This window comes from Plodia interpunctella, chromosome 12 (genome assembly GCF_027563975.2).
Source record: "Plodia interpunctella isolate USDA-ARS_2022_Savannah chromosome 12, ilPloInte3.2, whole genome shotgun sequence".
In the NCBI taxonomy this organism is placed as follows: domain Eukaryota; kingdom Metazoa; phylum Arthropoda; class Insecta; order Lepidoptera; family Pyralidae; genus Plodia; species Plodia interpunctella.
Window position 1 is genome coordinate 2,475,141 of NC_071305.1, and position 23,639 is coordinate 2,498,779.

The following is a 23,639-nucleotide window of genomic DNA, read 5'->3' on the forward strand; positions in this document are numbered from 1 at the left end:
CGTACGAGGCGACTAAGGTCAACTAACACACAGTCTAGGCAGTTGATATTAAATAGTGTCCAGGTTTCCTCACATTGTTTCCCGTCTATGAAAACTAATATAGGTACATGAAATGTAATATGAGTCGATTATTATACAAATTTGTTTGGCACTAGTAGGATTCGAACCTGGGATCTTTTCATCACAGCCATCTAAACTACCACTCTTTCTCTCAGTCCAGTTTTTGTACGAAATGTTAACTAAATATGTTTTGATTTTCTCAAAAAGCCGTCTAAAAAATATAATATAGTTTTAGAAATGTAGAAAATGGAAAATAAGTTATTCATAACTCGGAACGTAGCTTCGCTCCGCCATATTGAATTACATCTCTTGCAACATATAGGTACCAAATGAAGTCTGCATTTCGGTGAATGACAGTTCTCGAGTAGGCTATTGGCCACAGCTACGCTTGTGTAAACATATGAGTATGTACATTATATAAACATCTAAGTAATAGGTATATTAATTTATTACTAGTCTATTTTAAAAAGTAGCATATGTTAGAACTATATTCCATTTTGGTATTAAAATCTTTGTCAAAATTATTGTATTTTTATAAAGCTACGTAAGATCAAAGAGATAGCAATAAAATTAGACTAATTATGGAATAAATTTTCCACAATAGGTTTTACATTGTCGCCTTCAAGAAGTCTCAAAGTCGGAAACGCATCTGTGACCCGAGTTGGCTTGTTGTCTGCACTGCAGAGGACATTTAAAATTGTATTAAAATGACATAGAAAAATGACTGCAATCCAATAGTGTATTATTCTGCAAAGAAAAAAATACGTGTTGAGCTAAAACAGACCTAAAGGCTAATTATAAAAACTTGGCGGTAAAATTCAAAAGTCATCTCACGTTTTTTCCAAATTAGCCACCTCCGTCGATCACATCCTAAGCCCCTATTAGCGACATCGCGGCGTCCACTCCCCACTGTTTTCGGGGATCCACGCCCCTGGTTCGCAGGGAGACCGGGCTCAGTTGCCTCCGGACTTGCCACGCGACGGTTACGTATATTTTTCCCGCAATTTTCCCCAAAACGCGAACTTTTACGAGTGTTACTGTGTTTACGTGCGCTCCCTCAGGAGAGTTGGGATATTTGTGAAGGTATGTATGAAATTGGATGTGTTTATTGTTCTTTTTAACTTGATCGTGGAATGGAGGTAATATTTATCTGTTTGTAATTTTTTCTTTCAGTTTTTACGCATTATCTCAAAACTTAATTATTATTTCTTAACGAGCATTATTAATGAAAAACCTATATGCTACTGTACTGTATAACTGTAACTTTTAAATTATTATTTTTTTCATTTGTTTATTAATTTTATCACAATTTTTTTTTATTAATGTTGTTATAATTTAGTTGATTTTTAATACCGAAAATATAAGTTGAATTCTGAATTTGGCTAAAATCATTAATCTAACATTTAGTGTGACAACTAAATACTTAACATATTTTTAAAATAAGGTTATTGTATGTTCCAATAAAATATGGCAAGTGCGAGTCTGACTCATGCACAAAGGGTGCATCTATAAAAATACACGGGAATACCCTTAAATGTCTATTATAATCTGTTTTTGGTATGTATTCCAAAATCGGCAAAATACCTACATCATCTGTGAAAATTTCAACTGCCTATCACGATTCATGAAAAACAGACAAACAGATAGACGAACGGACAGCGGGAGTCTTCGTAATAGTGTTTACGTCGGTAGGTGGTCGTAAAAGTCATATCAAATGCTTTTAGGTGACTTTAATGAAAAAAGTATACAACTGACACAAGTTTAATAATATATAACATATATAATATGTATAACACACTCGAAAAGAGAAAAGATCTGAATATCCAATGTTTTTTTAAATATAAATATATATACGGACTAATCACTCAGATTGAGTTAGTCCTAAAGCAAGTTCGAAACTTGTGTTATGTTATATAACATATACATAAATAGATAAACATCCAAGACTCAGGTCAATTTGAAAAATATAATTTTCCCTGACCGGGGTTCGAACTTGGGACGTCCAGTGTAGCAGTCCGGCATGATAACCTACAGATGTCGGCAAAATATATTCCAAAAAAGGTAACTACCCTCCGTATTTTCAGTTTTAGACAAAACAAGCTATCCATCTATACATTCAAGCACTTAAAGGATTTACTTCACGTTGTAAACAAAATTTTGTCCAATATTTAAAGCCCTCCCGGTAGACTTAAGTACCTCTGATAATCGCTTTGTTCTTCACTAGCGGCCCGTCCCAGCTTCACCCGGATAAAAACATGCCTTCCTCAGGAATTACTCTATATATTTAAATAACCCGTATCAAATTCCGTTACGTAATTTTAAAGGTCTAACCATACATAGAAATAGACAGCGGGAAGCGACTTCGTTAAGTTGATATTGCTAAATAACATACGCATAATGAACCAAAAACATTTTTTTTTTCAGTTTGTTCATCGTATCGCAGCAACATTACACTCTTTATGTGTGATGTCGAGTAAAATATATCGTTGTCTTCCCAGAAACATAAACAAATTAGAGAACCAAATAGAATTTTACAACACTGCTTCTTGCTTCTACTAAATAGAAGCGATGTGCCATTTCACCTACTTACTCCGGGAATAAAAGACCTACCGTGTAGCTCTTGTTTTAGCTCCTTCCATTATAGTATGTTAAGTTAGCACGAGTTTTTGCGATATTCAATCGTATCGCCATCGATAAATTGTATGTGGAACATTAACATTACCGGAAAGAGAATTATTAATTTTCTTTTAAAAAATAACGTACTCAGTGTGAGTACGTTATTTTCTATTACGTACGTTACGTACGTATGAGTACATTATATCTAGTGGAAACGATTTGGATTTTTTTTTATTTGATAGCTAATTTATATGCGGTGGTTCTTAGATATGTTTGATCAAAATCGGTTCAGCCGTTCAAAAGTTGTAGCGAAATGAATATTAAAAGTCGGGGGTTTTTTAATTTGTCTAACAAAAAATTTGTTATACGTATAAGGACTCTGCTTGGGTTGGTCATAAGTCAGTGATGATATCTCGAATGTTACAATATTTATGATGATATAAATATTGACAGTTGTTATCGGTAAGAAGTTTTCAAAAATGGAACCCTTGATTTCAGACCTATCTGTTGTCGTCTTTACGTCTTCGAGGAAAATATTTGGTGCTTTTAAAATTTCTACTATTGAGATCATTGAAAGTTCTGACTCAACAGTTGTTTTTATTTTAATTGTACGCTGTAATATAATATTGTTGTTGATAATTGTCCTAATTTGATTTAAAAAACCTCAATGATTAAATTTAGCGCAAATTAACTACCGAATACGTAATAAGTTTTTAAATCATTGAGACAAATAATCGTCTCTCAAAAACATTTCTAGGTATTGAAATTTGGGGATACCGCCATCGCATTAGTACTATAATAGAAATAAAAAAAGGGTTTCAAACTAAAAGCCAAGCCAATAATTTGTTCGTACAATAAAAAAAAAATACATATTTTTATGAACACTTCTCTTATTGATGTCAAAAATTTACTTATAACTTAATACTTAAAGGTAGTGTTAGACCTTTCACTTGACTTGAGACTTTAACCTACGCACCACCGACGTTTAAATAAAATGGCGTACTTTAAACTGCGCAGGTTAAAGTTAACGTAATAGTTGACTGGTGCAACCCACTCTACTGGTGACTTATAAGCGCAGGTGTAGAAAAAGCGGAACAAACATGAGAAATGTATTTCATAAATATTTATTACCACAACCAAACATAAACTAAAACTATGATGATAACAATTAATTAAAACCACTGGATTAAACATAATCAATTTCATAGTCATTGGCTGCAAACAATTGTATTTAAAACAACAGGTTTAAATATTATTTTGTGAGCTCTATTCGAATTTATTTGAATGAACTGGCCACATATAAAATTTGAAAATAAAAATATAGTTCCACTTTTTCTCACAATAACATATTATGCTAAGCTAAAACATTTACCTAGGTACTGATCTTGGGTTTAATAATAGGGATAAGTAGTACAAGTTTTATTTTTTAAGACTCGACTAATATCATAACATAACAATAGCATAATATCGGTTAATAATATCGTAACCGTGATCAATAAATCAATCATCAGTTTACGTAAAGTTGGGATAATATAAAGGTATTTAATACAAAGATGTATCACGCTTTCATCCGGTACGTTTATTAAAAATATATATATCTATCAGTTTTGCGTAAACACACTCAATATGAAATAAAAAGCCGTCATATGCGAGTAGGATTCGCGTACGAAGGGTTCCGTAAAATTTGCTTTTGTTATTCACTTGCATATTCACTGTTTATCGACTTTTTTGTTTTCTGATTCCTTTCTTATTGGGTTTAATTATTTCAATTTTATAAGTTTCATGATTCTAAGAGAACGGAAAGTACTCGATAGGTATTGAATTACTTGTAAAATCGAAAAAATATCATATATTTTGCGTCTGTTGGTTAACACGTCTGATTTTTTCATGGCTAAAATAGAAAGTAGACCCGTATAAAATAGATTAGAATTAAGGGCATAAATAATAGAATCTGCGTGACAAATTTTAGTTACAAAATAATTTAATTAGTTGTATTTTGCAATTAGAATGGTCTACTCGACGAAGAAGACAATTTTTATACTTGAAACCTATAAAGGTTACTTAACAAGGTATATTACTTAACAATCATAAGATTGTTAAGTAATATACGTTTATTCCTGAGAAAAACGACAGACAGACCGACATCGAAGTGATCCTAAAATGTTTCCATTTTAAATTTTTCAGTCATGGAACCCTAAAAAATTTATACGCACATTTTATACAGACACATTTTAATATTTCCATAACCCGGTTCTATACAATTTCGTCTTAGCAAACTTTGTAAAGGTTTATTGGGGGCAGGTAGAGGCTCTTTGTGCGTTTCTAAACTCATCCCAAGGCAAATACACCAAAAACGGGGGACAAAATCTTAGATTGCGAAGTATTTCTGTGATCAGTGAAAGGGAGAAATTCAGTAAAAATACTCGATACGCACGACTTATCAGACCTTGATACAAACAAAAACCTTTAATTTTACATCCATCTCGTCTAGATCTATCTAGTTTCTATTAAAAAATATATCCGATATTTAGGTACTTTTTTCTATGTGAATACTAGAAAGCTCAACACCAATTAATGTCAGTCGTTTATTAGTTCCGAGCTCTGGAGGCGAGGTAAATACAGAAAAGTACAGTCAGCTTGTCATAGCTCAGTTATAAATATTTTGATATATTTTTTCCAGAGTATAACTTGTGTATCGCTTTTGGGTGGTTCGCAGAGTCGAAACGCTCGAGAGAGTCGAAACGCTCTGCGAACCACCCTTTTAATTTTTTTGTTTATTTCGAATAAATTTGTATTTGTATTAGAATTATTGTAAAGAACAACAAAACTCCAACATTTAATAATTCAGTGGATATACCTACCTACATAAAGCGTCTTCAATATAGCTTCTTTTGCAATTCATTCCTCATACATATTTCAGTACAAAGAGCTATATTTACTTTAATAAGATTGTATGGAGTAAAGCCGACCTTTTTAACTTTATATCACACTGAATAATTGATTATTAAATTGCAACTAACAATTCCAAAATTATATAGCCTACTTTTCATATCAATAATATTCATATTTACCAAATTTATGGATGGATATATCAGAATAAATAAAAAATATTTTTATTTTGTTGCTTTAAAGATTTTTCTTTAAAAAAAAATCAAATGTCAAACATCCTTAAGTTGATTACGAACAAAACGTGATAAAATCTTCGGTCGCAACTGATTACAATTTTGTTTTAAATATACATGGGATAAATGTTTGTCGATCAAAACTACAGTAACTATAAAATTCTAAACACCAAATATTAAGTGATAACGTGGAGTACGTTATCTCAAAGGACTTCACGTACATAGTTTCAAAGACAAGACAGAGATATATTTTGCCGACTGTACTTTTAAACTAGGAGTAATGAAGGGGATATCGCGCCAGTAATATCAAGCGTTATTTTGATTTATGTTGTGTAGTGAGCACGATAGTTTTATTCAGTAAAGATTAACATAAATGAACAGTTGAATACTTCTGTACATTTTTGTTAAATTTTTATGCAAATTCAAATTCAAGAGGGTCGCGAAACGAGAGCCAAACGGCTGGACCAAATTTATTAGCTACTAGAGGTCTGTCCCGGCTTCGCTCGGATAAAACCATAATAAAAAAGTTGCTTATGTCACTCCGGAAGGTTTCGTCTATCTCTGTGCCAGATTCCATCTAAATCGGCCCAGTAGTTTTTGAGTTTATTTATTAGAAACAAAAATACAAATATTTTCTCTTTATAATAGTAGTTATTCACCGCGAACATAGACTTCGCGAACACAATAAATTTAGGCCAGTTTTTACAAATTGAAATTGTGAATATTTCAAAAACGACTCAACCAATTTTGATGCCCCACGAACTAAAAATTATATTGACAAATCCTACATACCTTTTAAATTTCATCAAAATTAGACCAACGTTTCGAAAGTTATCGCGATACAAACATACACACATGTTGGAGCATTAGTGGATGGATATCTTTAGTCTTGAACCCATAGACCGCAAACATCTTTAATTTTTGATATGACAACTCCGCGCGGTTGTCTTTGCACTGTATCCGTTTCCTTTTTTTTCTATTCTATAATTTTTCGATTCCACGTCGCAAGCGCAACATATCGTCGCTACTCCAATTTTGTAAACCTTGAAGTACGAGATTACACAGTATAAGAAGCAGAATCTTTGATTTTCAAGACCCAAGCCCCAACAATACAAAAAAAATATTTTGTCTCAAGTTGTCCTTGTAGTCCTCGCAAGCTCCGCTCGCTCGGTCAATTAGTATTGATGTATGTGGGAGTGCCCTGAACTTTTTAATAAAATATCCAAAAAATACATTTATTAGCCGATACGGAACACCAATACACGCGCACATGCTATCGCACGTGTGACGTTGATGTATGAAATACAGAATGTGTATGATTGATAACACAATATATGTTTGTTTAGGCATTTCAGCATTCATGGTCTCAATTTCCAGCAATTTTTAATCACAGTTATGTATATCGTGCAGAGGCCTGGTTTATGGCGGGGGTTACCGCCCTAAAATAGGACAACTAACGTTAACGGACCACGTTATATGATGTGAATTGGTTCTATATGAACGAGGCAACTAAGGGACACATGGGCATCAATAGCATTTCCAAAGAGGGTTGATTTCAAGCAGCAACAACTACTTCCTTATTTTTTCACATGGTGGTATAGTCCACATCATATTAACCTGCGCAGATTATTTACAAACTTTCCCTAATTACCGCGGCGTAAAGAGCCATGAAGGGTATCTTGAAATGCGATCGACTGTACGCAACAACATTCAGATATAATATCAAAAAGTAAGTCGGTAACTGAGCTCAAAACAAAAAAGTAAAAATACAGTGAAACAATACTGAAAGTTCATTCTAATTCAGAGTTACAACGCTGTTAACAAAGTTAGTTGGAATTGTTAAAACTTCGCTCCTTAAAATTGTACGAATGAAGACATGTCCAAGTATCAGTTGAATTAATACAATTTAATTTGTGATCGTATCGAGAGTCGTGATTGAATAAAGTTTGTATCGATTCTTGATTCGATACAATTGATCTCCAGGGCTGTCGATTTGTCAGAAAGATATTGGGTATTTTAGGAAAGATGAAAGCCGTTGAGTGAAAGGGAATGAGTATTTTTACTGATATTATTGCGATATTGATATGTTATGTTATTTACGACGAGTAGTTCCCACACTAGAATAGGAACACTCTCACTCTTATATCCTTTAATTTAAAGTAAAAGGTGACTAAAGGATAATATGGGATGACGCCGAGCAACAGAGGCTACTGAAAGAAATTTCTTAAAACGACGATTCTCACGAGTAGGCGCTTTATTATTAAAGACACTGTAAACGGTGGTGATCAAGTGGTTAAAACTCCACCTGTGATCGAAAGTTGTCAGGTTCCAATCCTATTCGTGCCACATGAGGTTATAATATAAATTACACATGCGTGTTAGTTCTAATATACCATTTTATTCCGCTAAAGGAAAACGTCGTGAAGATTACTAGTAACTTAGTAACTTTCAACCAGTGTGCAGGTTGCACACTGGTTGACAGTTTAAGTTCACTAGCTTGCCACTACACTTCGATAACTTGGCGTGAAGACATCAGAAGCATGTAGACGACTTAAATTAAATCTGACACCAGTGTTAGGAATAACACTCTCAATGAGAAAATATTAAACCTTTTCTTTATTTTCTCTTTACACCCAAAGATTGCTGGAAGAAATTGCATTAGCGACAAGTCCGCCTTTGCAATCATTATGTTTGAATATCTTGTTGTAACTTACAACTCCTTTGTGAATGGTGCAATAAACAGTTTATCAATCTATCTATCTAAATGGAGAGATTGTATGTATAAGCCAGCTCAGCAATTTAATAATACACGAGCGGATTACCATTTTTATCAATGGTATACGAGCTATCTCAATTCGCAAAGTGTCAATGGAAATTCCAAATACTTATTATCCAGATATCTTGTTTCGGCGGAATGTTCTCGTTTAGAAAATGGAAAAGTTTCTCGTTTTATAATGTCGCCGTCCTAATTGCGCGGCAGAACGCTGCATAACGCTATGACCTAACGCTATTGATACAACGGGTCGTGTAGTGACAAAATAAAAGACAGGTGGTGATTAAAAAAAAAAAACTTTATTGTTGTTTATACATTATTACTCTGTTTTTCCTTCGCAGTTTGTCCTTCGACATAGGCACGATATAAATGCATTATTGGATATTGCACGAAAATAAGTACATAAATTGAAATTAATACAGGAAAGATACAAGCGCGGACTTATCCTATGTAGGGATATCCTACAGTCAACCAGCGATGTTGAGAGAGGTTGAGAGCACTACTTACGTAGTTATTTTAGTTTAGTCGTCTGTATTTTACATAGGTTAATCCACCAGTAAATGAATGTATTAACGCATCCCGTCGTGCGGCGTTGTTGCGTTTGTAGACGGGCTAGGACGCCTGTTCTGAACAGAATATTTAAACGTATTTTTGTGTAAAGGTGGTGTCCTATCGCGTCCTGTCTTTGTTTAGCATGACCTTGTTTGGCAAAAAACTTGTAGATTACATTGTGTTATTGCTTTTGTGAAAAAAATAATATCTTTCTAATAAGATGGTCTGTGTTTTCTAAAGATAGTTTGGAGAAAAATATCTTATTGTTTGTGAACTAATTTATTAATTATTTTATAAAGCAACCATATTAGTAATCGAATTAATCATTACTCTAAGTTTATATCCTCAAGAATTAAATATAAAATCATGAAATTGAATGACCTTTCCATTTTAAATATTAGATCCGCCTCAGAGTCATATTATCAAGGATTGTACCGGGAACATTTGTAATAGGCATTTGTCATTTCGCTCCTTTCACGAAATCTTGGCTGATGAGAAATCCTCCTTATCGCTCATTCGCTCAGTCGCACGCCTTCAAAGCGTTTATTCCCGTTGTTCCCCATTCTTTACCCCATTGGTGGGACGTTGAAAAAAATATGTAAGACTTTGTTACTAAATAAAATATTTCTTTAATAAAGATTTCAAAAGGAAAGTTTCCTTTAATAGCTTTTACATTTTATCTATTGTCCACGAATGGATGAGTTATCCACAATAACATTTCTGACCTTGATGAAATCATTGTGTAAAACAATTTTTATATAAGTTTTGTGTCACATTGAAATATTGAAAGTGATTTATCGATTTTTTTCTCAGCCATAAAGAATCGGAGTGCATGGTTTGCTTTCGACCTTTCCTTCTGCACTTCGCACGAACATCGGCATACTAAATTGCCAGTCCATTAACACGTATGTCATCATTAACGACATCGTTTCAGCACTTTTTGATTTTATTTTTATTGAAACTTTAGTTTATTACGGAAAAGTTTGGTACAGAAAGTAATTTAAATTATTTATATGTATAATATTCGCCTCTCGCTGGGATCAAATGGTTTAGTTACAACGGGAGCGAACGCTTCGAAGCGACTAAGAATATTTTATCATTTACAAAATTAATGTAAACTGTGTTTAACTTGCAACAAGAGTTACAAACTTCCCAAGTTAAATTTAAGCAATGGCCTCAACTCCTGAGTTTCACTTAAGCCAATTAGATTGAATATAGGTACATGATTGATGACTTGTTTTGATGTACAATTTTCGTAACGTTTTGTTTGTGATTACTTTCCTCTGTCCGATATTAAAATCTTGATTGCTTATCATACTTTTTGAGTAATGATTCAGTAATCACCAGTCTGAATATTCAATGTCAAATGTAGTTACAGATCTGACAATGTTATAAGTTACAATGAGGAACAGTCAATCGCACGTCATGTTAGCTTGCATGGACCTTATGCAGTGGCAATAGCGGTGAATTTGCTATGAATTTGAATAACTCGTTATGCAGTAATATAAATAATTAAATTGTGTTGTGCGAATATATATATATATATATATATATATATATATATATATATATATATATATATATATATATATATATATATATATATATATATAAGTATGAATGATAATGTTAAAATAAAAAAAATACAGAAAAAATACGATCATATTATGATCCAAAAAAGCATGAGTCAAGTAGTTTAATAGCAGTACAGTAGCAATATAAAACAAACAATTTAAAAATATGTTTTTTTTTTAATCGGACTAGTTGGTAGAATAAATAAATTGAAGGAATTGATACCATTAAGTATGTTTAGCCTGTTTGATAGCCAGGTACATATTTCGATAAAAATTCATAAAAGTAAATTAACAATATCTTTCCATAGTTACATTTTCCTTGATACTTTATTTACTGAAAACATCTCATTTAAGGAAAATTGCCAGTTAAGGGTCTGCTTACGGCTTAAGTTCAGCAAAGGATTGAGATAAAAAAGATTGAGTATGTTACTACAAAAAAAAAATAATAATCGATGGCAGAGGATAAATGTAAATGAAAGCTGCTCCATCAACAAGAACAATATTCTTAAATAAGCATTTAAGAATATTGTTCTTGTTGATGGAGCAGTCAAGCGACTGAAATATAACCGCATAGAATGAAAAGATACTGATAACTAGAGAATGTAATTTAAGCAGATGACATTTAAAATGGCAGGATAGGTTAAACGAATGTTGGACTAGACTATAAAATACGGGTGGCTTTTAACCAGCAGTGGCATACAAATAGCTGAAACAATGGTATCTATCCATATACAACGGACTTCTTGCAATAGTTTGGTTCCGAAAATTTACACTTGACAAAACGTCAAGGCGTGATTATACAAAGCAATTTTTGTACGGCAAAACCTGAACAATTCCGTTACCCAATGATACAAAGTTATTCACATTTCTACCTGCGACCCGATTTTTTCATCAAATCTAAAATATACCTGTCCCTTTTGGGTCTTTTTTTACCTGGAATCTGTCAAGTCCGAACACAGTCTAGCAATTACGTACTCACTAAACTATTGTTAAGGGCCCCCGCAAACTTTGTAAGGGTGTTAGGAAATTCATAATATATTACGTGAAAAGGCTCTTTTGTTTAGTGTACTACCTGAGTAGTGAGCCTTGGTAATTACATTGTAATAAGGTTGGTAATTCCATTTGTAATTTACATAATGAATTCCTCTGTACCAGTATTGGAAACTCTTGCACATTCCAAGAAAACTAATGAAATGTTAAAATTTGCAAGAAATTTGTTAGGTTTTATTTGTATAGTGAAAAATAAGATTTTGATATCCTTAAATGGGCTATTTATTTATTTATGTTTGATGGTGCTTAATGAAAGCTAGATATTTTATTCAATAAATTATCTTATAGATATAATATAGTTATATCTATCTATCCGTCTGTTTTCTTCTTTTCTTTCTTTCTTTGTCTATATGTCACGGCCAAAACTATTAGGAATACATAGTTGATAAATAGTTATGTAGATGTATTTAGTGAACAGCTTTATTAGCTTGGAAAACCTTTCTAGTCTCGATACGATACTACATCTGCCTTCTCTTTCAGTTGGCTCTTCCTCGGTCTCCCTCTCTTCTAATTTTCACTTTTCCTTCGAGAATAGTTTAAAAGAAGACATCGCTTCGTATCAAATGGCCAAACATTCTTATTCACCTATTTTCTAATTCCGTCAACAGTTTCCTTTTTTACCCACAATTTCCAGCACTTTTTCATTGTACTTTTCCTCTCTATTAGACAACTAGCAATAGACAAGAAACTTAAACCCTTCTTCAAAAGAGACAACTTCTCCTTCATACCTAAGAGTTGAAAAAATCTCATAAATTGAGAAAAATAGGGACATTTTACTGCGACATTATCAAAGTTCACACATAATTTGGGGTAAAAAAAGTACAAACTCACCCAAAATCTGAGTCACGTGCGCGAATGTGACGTTAATGTAATAAGGACGTGTTCCACTGACTTCTGTAAAGGTGTTTTTCCACTATATAAGAGACATTAATTAATAGTTTCAGATTTGAACCTAATCCTTGCTTTTTAACCAAGAATAGAACTAAAGCAACAAATAACAAATGAAATTGGAATGGAAGGGTTTTCACAGATTATATAAAATATAGAAACAATTAATTGGCCAAGGCCTCATACGGAACTGTAAGTCACAACCAAAAATCAATACCTACAACTTCCCACCACGAAACCTTACCACAAAGTTCTTGCTACGCCTTTCTTAGCCGGAGGAGGATTTTGCCAAAAGGCATATTATATTCAGATACATTATTCAAAACATTTGAAACTGGGCTAAGAATGATAAACTTGATTAAAGTGATGATTGACCTTACCTCTACTGATAGATAATCATCCTATCGCTATAGCGTACTATATTTTAAGTACACAAACTCCTTAAAAGCCTTCTCTCAGTCCCAAGGCCTCGGAAATCACTAATCCTCTTACCCAAAAGAAAACATTAATCCGCACATTGTTTTTCCTGTTCCTTTTGTGATGATCCCTGCCAAAAGATTGAAACCTCGCTGACACGATTTTATTTGAATCATTTCTCCTACACGCCTTATTTATAACTCGATCTTTTACCGTCGGCAAAAACGAAATACTGATTTTTATTTTGATTACGAGTATCTTTCCCCTATTATGTTTCAAATATAGATTGTTTTGTCTTTTGAGGATTTTTTTGTTTTATTCCAGCCGTTCATAATCTTAAATTGTTGATGGTTTGATATTTTTTGAAATAATGAAATTAATTTTAGCAGTTGTATAGAAACGTTTTCCCGCGTGCTCTGTGGTTGTGAAATAAGCTCCCTGCAGTATGGTTTTCCTTAGCGACTATGATATATACGATACTAGCTTTTGCCTGCGGGTTCGCCCGCATTAATTTTCCGGGATGAAAGGTCCCCTATGTCCTTCTTCATACTTCAACCTATTCAAAATGTCAAGAAGATTGGTTGAGTAGACAGAGCGTGAAGAGGTAACAAAGAAACAAACAAAATTTATTGCGCATTTATAAAATTTGTTAGAATTAGGATGTACAACTATAAGATTGAATTCTTCAATATTGATTTGCCCATTCTACTTATAATAACCATCAAAAAGGTTATCTGGAGATTCGTCTCATAGACATGCAACCTGTCACTATTTCAAAATCTCACCCACCAAATAAAGCCACACAAGTGGCAAGGCTTTGTCTGCCCCGCGATATATAAAGACGTGATACTGTGTAAAGTCTACCAAGTTAAAATAACAATTTTTACATGATTCTTTGTCTTGTAATGTAATTCCTTTGTTTTGCCGTGGTCATTAAGTGGAAAGAAATCCAGTTATATCCAGATTCCGGAAAAGTTATCAAATAAAGGGGATTCCCAGCGCGTTCACAGGGTCACGCCTTCATATTATAATGTCAAACTTCACGACTCCTGTTTGTTCGGAGTGAAGTCATATGGAAAATATTGCTGGGTTGAATATCATTTTGTATTATGTATGCGGAAATAAACCTTTCTCGACCCTTTGCCAAGGATTAACTTTATCTGCATTTATTATGGGCTTTAGTACGCTATTTGAATTGAATTGTGTAAGGTTACAAGCTACGCTTACTTTGAGTGAATAAATCCCTTGTTATTTTTGGAATTTTTTTGATTGCTTCTTATACTATTTTTAGTTTTAGTTTCTGTTTCACCGCTTGGTAATAAAGTATCTGATAACATGATATCACCTCTCCTGTGTAGTGTGTATGTACTGTGGGCTTCGAAGCCCAAGGGCTGAGGGAAAATGTGTTTCACAATTGTTGGATATAATATATATATATGTATATATATATAAACTGATCGACCACATCAGGCAGATTCTAGCATTTAATTTATTTGTTATATTACTGTATGATATGAAACAGGCACTTGACATTTCAGTTTACGAATTTCATCTACGTCTACGAATTTACGTCAAAGAGTAATAAATGTATTCATAAAAATAACCTCCAAAACTTCAAAATGTTGTTAAAATAAGATTTAAAGATCGGTTGCCCAAAGTTAACCTAATTTTAAATTTGAAAATCGAATTAAAAATACTTAGATGTGCCAGCATAATTCATTCATTCATTATTATCAACGGAAACCTTAAAATAAAAAAAGCATCGACCTTTAATTCAGCTACCTGACTGGCAGGAAATAACGGTCGGGTTTAAAAATAATTCATCCCAATTTGGTGGGCAAAATGTGCAGTATCAACAAGTCGAGGGGTGCAAAGGGTAAAAATTCGCTGACACCTGACAAAGCTTATTGGCCGGTTTGATATGGGTTTAGTATCCAATAGTGGCCACTTGGGTGGACCGCTGAATTCAATTTAGATCATACTTGAAAGCTATTATTCAGCTTATCGGTCATTTGTCTCTAGTTTCAGCACCATTATTTCAAAGAAGCTCTCCTTGAAGTATTATTGAGTGCAATAGTATACCTTGACGATACAATCTCCTATTAAACATTGTATACCCACTGGAACATCGTAATTGATATTAAGGGAGTACCGAGCGCACACCATCCTATTTTATCAATTTCTTTTAAATAAAAGCAAAGCTAGATTTTTAAAATTTGCTTATGTTTAAAGAAATTGATAAAACTATGACAATGGCGCTAGTGTGCACTCGGTACACTCAATGCATACTACCTATATATGTTCTAATCTTGAAAGTCTGATGGCTACTAACAGATTTACCAAAACATGTCTAATTTTATAGGTTTTCGGGAAGGTCGAATAGACTATTTGATTTGGTCAAATGGGCTTTTTATAGTTTTTGGTCTAATTTCGAATGTCTACGACTTTGCTACACCTATAAAAAAAATCTAAATTGTTATAAATATGTTGTATTACTTGATTTTGTTCTTAAAATATTTTATATATTAGAGGAAATAATTAACGAACCTAGAAATATTTACGCAGTTATGTATTTCACAAGTATTCCATAGTGCCTTTTTTACATTCTGCCAAAAGAACATTTTTACCAAATTTCTTAAAATTCTGGTCAGATTTAATAACTGTGCAGCACACAATTTCTGTAGATTTAATGGTAGGCTTTCCAAAGTCCCCCGTTGTAATTAAAATAATGAAAAGAATACTATATATTTTTCCTCACTACAGAATTGCCGATCGAGACAAAGACAAAAACTCGAAAATTGTTACTTTTTGTTTCCGCAGCAATTATTAGCCATTGAATTTTTAGGCGTGACGTCTTCGCCTGTTTAATTAAAAACAAAGAATTGTTTATGGCCACATTAGTGAGTAAGATTACTCCTTTTTGCTTAACAAAATCTTTTGTTTTTTTTTTAATTCGCTAGGGATGACACTTTCATGAAACTGTATTATGTTTATTGAGCGGCGTGACCCATTCTCCTTAGTCTATTGTTCATTTTATTTTTATTGTCGTTCTTGGCACACTATGCCAGTGTCTTTTTTGTACTGGCAAAACTGTGTTGCGTTTATTGAATCTTTTGTTATTTCAAATTAAACCTTACCCAGTTCTATTTCTAGTTGATCTGTTTTTGGTCCCTGAGAAAACATGCCTGACGAATTTTAAACAAACATTTTATATGTTATGTGAATTATTAATGCAATGAAAATTAATGAAATAAACAAATTATCCAAATATCATTTTAAATAAATAGAGGATATAGATCACTTCATATCCTCCTAGGCAACAATAGCACTCCCTAGTCTGAAGATTAGGTGTTTTTGCTACTCTTGAACTTCAAAAATGCCTTCTCTTCAGACATTTAAAAGGTAGACTAAAGCCATTTAATAAAAGATATCTATAAAAGTGCACTCCGCCAATTTCTGCAGTATTGATTGCACGATCGGACCAGCTGCATTCGCGCCAGATTGGATTGTGCCGAAATAATACGAATTGCAAGAATTCTTACTGACAAGGAAACTCAAGCTGAGTAATCCAGTTTTAACAAGATATGCACGGAAGACGTTACAATTTTCTAGTAGTAGGTTAAGGAAACAGTCTGATTGAGAAACATTACTATTCTACTCATGTGAGTAGAATGAAATAATTTCATAAATGTAAGTAAATGCATACTTAGTCTATATGATTTTTTTTAAAGAAGACGTAGTAGACTTCCTATGGGACGCAAGTTTTGAGGGTCGAAACGCGTACCTATCCGAAAAAAATATGTTTCATTACCTTTTAAAAGAGAATAGATATTTTGTTATTTTGTCCAAAAAACCTTCTAAAAAAATACCAAATAATATCGACATTCTGTTGTTAGTAAAAAGTCGATTTTTATTTATAGAATATCATGTGTCTGTTCCCCCAACCGTGGCCTAAAACAATAGGGAAAGTAATTATGATTCTGTTGATAAAAGCCCTTTTCATACGAAACTAGCCACGGTCACGTTACATGACATTACTAGTTTCCTGTAAGGGCTGGTGGTTGATGTTTTCGATTATTATAATTGAACAATAATGGCGGCCTCTGCGACTCAGTGGTCACCATTGACTGCTGCATCGGAGGAAGGAATACTATTTTTTTCCCGTTGAACCGGGTTTATACTATGTAGTAACCTTCGAAAATAATTTGTCTAAATAATTGTGATTTTTACTGCATAAAATTAAATTGTGGTTAAAATTAAACGCCTAGAATTAGACAGATACTGATGGCTTTTGTAAACAATGCCGTGATTATTACATATTTATATAAACGTGGATAAACATTATATGTCTGAATGATATACGATATTCCTTCAAAATAAGTATATTATTAGGAATGAAATTATACTGAATCTGAGTAAGTTTAAAACTTGTGTTATAGGATACCACATGATACTATAAAGTATTTAAAACTCAGACTTACCTGGATTGATATTGTTCTTTATAGAAAGACTAACCCTAAAAGTACTAATTTTAATTATTCGTATACAAAATGAAGATAAAAAATCTCGTCTGTCAACTGTCAACCCTGAGAGGCACACATCGCCCCCAAATTACTCGGAGTGCTGTGCCAAACAGTAGGTACCGTTTGATGTGTGTCTGTCTGTTAAGTCTGGGAGCCGTGCGTGGAGTAATTAACCATTTTATACGCGTTTTTATGGAATCAACGAAATAGCAATAAAAGCTCCAATCTGATATTACACGAAGAAAAATTGAATCTCAAAAATTAATTTTTAATATCTGTGAAAACACAAATTAGAAATATTTAAAATAAAACTTTAAAAGCATCATAACAATTGACTCTCTGTTTTTTAGTAATAACGTTGGATATGAAAGTTAAGTCTAATCAAATCAACACAACATATGTTAGGACAGTTCTAAAAATCTGATAGACACGCGCGAAGTTTTTCTAGAGATGTAATTACTAACTCAGTGGTTCTAACATTTTTTCTTTATTTGTTTCAGGTTACTGAAAGCCAAGGGAACATGGAGTCGATCGTTCAATATTTGCTCTTAGCCCTTGCTCTGACTCTACTACAAACATCGCTCACCGAGAGCCGGCTAAATGAAAAACGCAGAGATAAAAATGAACGCAGATACCACACGGCGCAAGTCAAAGACAACATATGCGACATAACTGACAGAGAATCCAAAGTACACTGTTATTGTGAAAATACCGACGTGAAAACAGCCACCAGGGCAGATTGTTGGGTGTTCAATGGCGGCATAGATGAAAACGATCCTATTTGGTCCAGTTTCCACTCCCAGCCGTATTTAGAACGGCTCACTTTCAACGTCAGATCAAACGGAGCCTTAAAGTTCATCCCTCTACAAGTAATACACCGACTCAAGAGATTACAGAAACTTTACATCCATTACGCAACGTTAACAAAGATAGAGAAGCGGACGTTTTCAAACATGACAATGTTGAAAGAAATAACGCTAATGAATAACAAAATAATCGAATTGGACTTTTCCTCGTTCACGAATCTCCCCGCGCTCGTAAATCTGACGATAAAGGAGAATAAAGTAACCGAGATTCAGAGGGACGTGTTTGTTGATCTCCCGACACTGAAATACCTCGATTTGTCTTTTAACAATATTAATTTGGCTCACGACGGCTGTTTCGAGCATCTGACGGTGCTTGGCGATCTGATATTGGAAGCCAATTTGATTACGGTGCTCACAAGAGATACTTTCAGGGGTTTGGCTAATTTGACAAGATTGGATCTACGGTCCAACAAGTTGTCAATGATAGGCGATTTGACATTTACCGAATTGTGGAATTTGAATGAGCTCCTTTTGGATAATAATGAATTGAAATATCTGTCTGAAAGGGCGTTCGATGGATTGGTTTTGCTACAGAAATTGTCAATGACTGGGAATAAGTTGAAGGCGGTTAATGAAGGACTCTTAGAAGGTGTAAGAGGACTTGAGTTATTAGATTTGAGGAATAATGAGATAGAAGTGTTCACAATCGAAAATATCAAGCCGATTCTAGAAAATTTAAAAGTGAAAACGTCGGTGTTATATTTGAGTGGTAAGTATTCTGTATAAATTGATTTAAATAGAATAATAACAGATACTATTCGGCAAAGGGTCTCCCCATAGACAAATCTAAAAGACTGGAAAAAGAACATTTAATTTTGCTGGATTCCAACTTTAGGTCCAATTTGCATAATTTGGGATAGCTTTCTATATGTAAACTAAAATGTAATTAATGGAACTCCAATTCCATTTACCGTATTTTAATATACCTATATGAAACTGACAATATTTCAAATATTTTTCATCACTATTCCATTCAAAAACGTGCAATTTTAATTCCATTTGGTCGCAACTTGAAATGGAGCAGAAAACCGTGAACCATTTTTGTCACAGTAGTTCTACATCCGGCGTTATTACTTCATAAACATTAATTAATTAATTAAAGTTACAGGCGTCATGACGTCATAAGTCGCATAGTAACACAGAACCGCAAGGGACGAACTTTCAGTACAGTTTACATCACGTCAAACAACTTAAATTCATTGCAAATACGCCTCTATTGCGTCAATATAAATCTCATTTTTGTCAAACGGTTTAATGTTTACAGAAATATCATTTTGCATGAAATGTTGAATGTGTTCTATTTCCATTGTGTGATGCACATTTTTGAACCAAGAATTAACAAAACCAGAACAACTTTCATGTTTGTTTTCACATTCAGAAAAATTGTAACAGATATTTTGTTACGTATAGTATAAAAAACTATAAAAGGTATATTTCCCTTAGGATAGATATATTTTGGCTCTTCCAAGGCTATATAGGTATATAGCCTTGGAAAAGCCAAAATATATCTATCCTAACGTTGTCTAAAAAAATTAAATAGAATTATATAGGTATATAATTCTATTTAATTTTTTTAGACAACGTTCAACCGTTTAAAGTGATTGAAAAACAAATGAACCCTTCAAATAATGATATATTTGTATATTATTTAGAATCTTGATGATCTATACTCGTACATCAGCCCACGACTGAGTACAGATCTCCCATTTATCGAGTCCTGTGCTATATTATTTTGAAGCATAATATAGTTTATTTTAGTAGCAAACCTAATCACAATTAAAATCAAATTAAAAGTGGCCTAAACATAAGTTTGATACAGGCCCCTTTTGAGTTAGGTTATTTACTGGTAAATAACACACATTATATCCATTCAAGGGAATAAATAACTATGTTTTTAGCTAACAATGGCGTTCCCACTGGGCCCTAATCCCCTTCAAGCACCCTTCAGCGAAGAAGACAATTAATGAGTGTAACAGTTCCCTTTTGTTAGGGTGACTGTAGACTTGATATCGGAAAATTTACTCCTATTTTTAAAACTACGATTTTGTCAGAAAACAGTCTATAACTAAATGAATCTGATGTATGTGTTTTAAATCGTTTTCTTATCATAAATTTTCTTATCATACATAGAAAAAAATATGTGTATTCCTAACATCAATTTATTGAATAGATTATTACATAGAGATTTTTTTTGTTTTATGAAAAAATACCTCCATGTTCAATAAATATATTTAAAAGGTAATTTCAGGGTTCTGTCTATAATATTCGCTAAGTAAATTATCATAATATCTGAAAATGTCGTTTTAAACTTAGTTAATTTTGTGTCAACAATAATTAATTTTGAGCTTTATTTGTCTGAATTCAAGGCTGAAATTCACTTACGCTGAATTTTAACTACTCTACCACTCTGTAGTCACCCTAATAGCTCCCTTTTAGTGAGTCAACAATGGCTTTTATAACTCGATTTGGAGGATGAAAAATGTTTTTAATAAAAATCAACAAACATTATCATAATTCACATAGTAAATTACATATTTAGCGTAGCGGCGCGTGTCTTGGATTTCGAAAATTCCCACTGCAAATAGTCAATATTAATAATGGACATAATAAATCAATCTTATGTAAACTTTACTTTGTTCATATCTTTTAAACTTAGCGTGAAATTTAATTTCACTTAGCCGGGGATATTATAGAAATTGACAAAAAAGACCGTTCAAAAAAGCGAACGAATTAACTAAATATTTTATTTTCATAACTATCGATAAGTAGGTATAAATGAGAAAAACCATATGTATAATTCGCAGTATGATAGATAAAGCCATAGTGTAGTTATGTCCCTAGGGATATTATTATATGCCGTAGCATAGTTATACGAAAGTGATTTATTACTTACTATAATTACAGGAAAGGAATATAATTAGTATAACACGATTCAAGTTTAGTGATATAATTATATTACTAGATTTGCTAGTTTATCTATTCTGAGTATAACCCAACCTATTTTCCTATATTGCTTTTAACAGCTCTTTGTCGATTTTGCTGTTAAAGTAAGGTCACATAGTATATAATATTAAATTATATCATTCATATAATATTTAGTTTACAAATTGACATTTATCTTTCTAGTAGTGATCATTGTAGTTATAATTCACTTGCCACTCAGTCTTCAATTATTTTATAACTCGTAGATAAATTTATTCTACAAAGAAACTTATTACACTGCAAGGAAACTTGTATGTATAAGCTAACTTAATTTTAGAATTAAACCTAACACCGCAGTGTTAGTTAAACATGCAAAAAAAAGGATATAAATAAAAAGTTGAAGTCAATTATACAAACTCGATTTCATTGAATCTTTCTTTCTCTTTCTATCCGGCTGCTATTTAAAATAATTTTCAAAATTCTCATTTTATTATTCTTTTTCAGGGAACAACCTCAGCTGTGATTGCCGCCTGTCCTGGATCCAGATCCTCAGAAATGAAACGAAGAGTGAACCTCTTAAAGCAGCCCTCGACGATGTTACATGTCTGCTACCAAATACAGAAAATGTTCAAAACACTAACCAATTGAACGAACCACCTAATGACAAACAGAATGACCCTGATAGTCTATTAGTTGTTTCCAAAAGTGAATTACAACAAGATGGGATCGAAGAAGATGTCTACGATGAGAACAATCAAAGTTACAAAGTAGAACCAACAGTACAACCAGTGATAACAAACGAAGTATTCGCAGTAAATCTACCAGCAGAATTACTGGCTTGCTCAAGAGATATGGCTCAAAACAGAGAAGATTCTTTAATGCTGTCTTCGAGTTACTGGCAACCAAGTTCGAGTTTTAAAATCTTGTCAAATCTATCACTAGTCCTAACATTAGTGCTCATCAATTTATTTCAATAACTGTAAATGTATTAAAAGACATTGCTTGTGTGATTTCAAAAGTGAATTTTATACTAGCTTCGTTTTGTACTTCGACTGCCTTTGCTTTTCTAGATTGTAAGAAAGAAGACTGGTTAAGATATTTAATTAAATTATAGCGATAGATTTTTCCAACTGGCTATTATATGTTGAAATATAGTCAAAAGATTTGAAATCAACCTATTGTAAAACTTCAATTATTTTACATGAATAAATTTTATTTCATGATTAATATCGGAAAATAAGGCATGTAAAAGGATTGAATATCCGAAATGAACTTACTATGTAAAGAATCTTATCAATATAGTACCAAATGATAATGCCCGTATTCGGCTTGTCCTTTTCAGCCTCTGAGCTGGCTGGCTGTGATTCATATGTTCATACGTACAACATGATGTGTTCATATGTTCTAATGTTCATACATATGAACACACGAACATGATGTGTTCATATGTTCTAATGTTCATACATATGAACACACGAACATGATGTGTTCATATGTTCTAATGTTCATACATATGAACACACGAACATGATGTGTTCATATGTTCTAATGTTCATACATATGAACACACGAACATGTTGTGTTCATATGTTCTAATGTTCGTACATATGAACACACGAACATAATGTTCATGTTTAAATAGTTCGAAAAAGAGGAATAAGGTTCTGATCACTTGCCTTTTAGTCAGTTGAAAATCACTCTAATATTAATGTTACCATTGAAGCTACCAGTGTTATTATTGTAGTTTTAGTATAAAATAGTTTCTAAGTTATATCCTTTGTGGAATTGTAACGTATAATATAGTAGCTGTCAATAACATATTTTTAAGAACATGCGTTTGGAACGATTCCAACTTGTTGGAGAGATTAAAATGTGAAACGAATTTTTACAATGGCAACACCAGATTTGAGAGTTGATTTTTTTTATGGAGTACTGTTAATTTTTCACGTTTTGGAAATATTATATTCAATTTATGCCGGAATTTTAAAAATTGTATTCATCAAAATAAAAAATATTTGAATATATTAATCTCTTAAATTTCATGTATATAGGTACTATAAAATAATTTAAGTTTTTAACATTCCACACTCAAGTTCAGCCGACGGTAAAATAACGTACCCAAAAATATTGCAAGTTCGGCACTTTTACCGTGGTATAAAGATCTGGGCTGGATAAATTGATGTACGGTCAACTGTACTTGCATATTTAAAGGTTATAATTTATTTGTTTTTCACAAATATCAATTGTTAAAGTCAAAACATAACCAAAAAAAAAAA

At 32.8% G+C, this 23,639-nt stretch overlaps 1 protein-coding gene across 1 annotated transcript; it reads left to right on the forward strand.

Moving 5' to 3' along the window:
- Nucleotides 1-1,021: 1,021 nt before the first annotated feature.
- On the forward strand, nucleotides 1,022-23,639 carry LOC128674384 (connectin-like). The gene is made up of 3 exons (XM_053752882.2): nucleotides 1,022-1,143; nucleotides 18,076-19,150; nucleotides 21,868-23,639. The coding sequence occupies exons 2-3, from the start codon at nucleotides 18,097-18,099 to the stop codon at nucleotides 22,338-22,340; spliced, it is 1,527 nt and encodes a 508-aa protein (XP_053608857.1). The 5' UTR covers nucleotides 1,022-1,143; nucleotides 18,076-18,096; the 3' UTR covers nucleotides 22,341-23,639.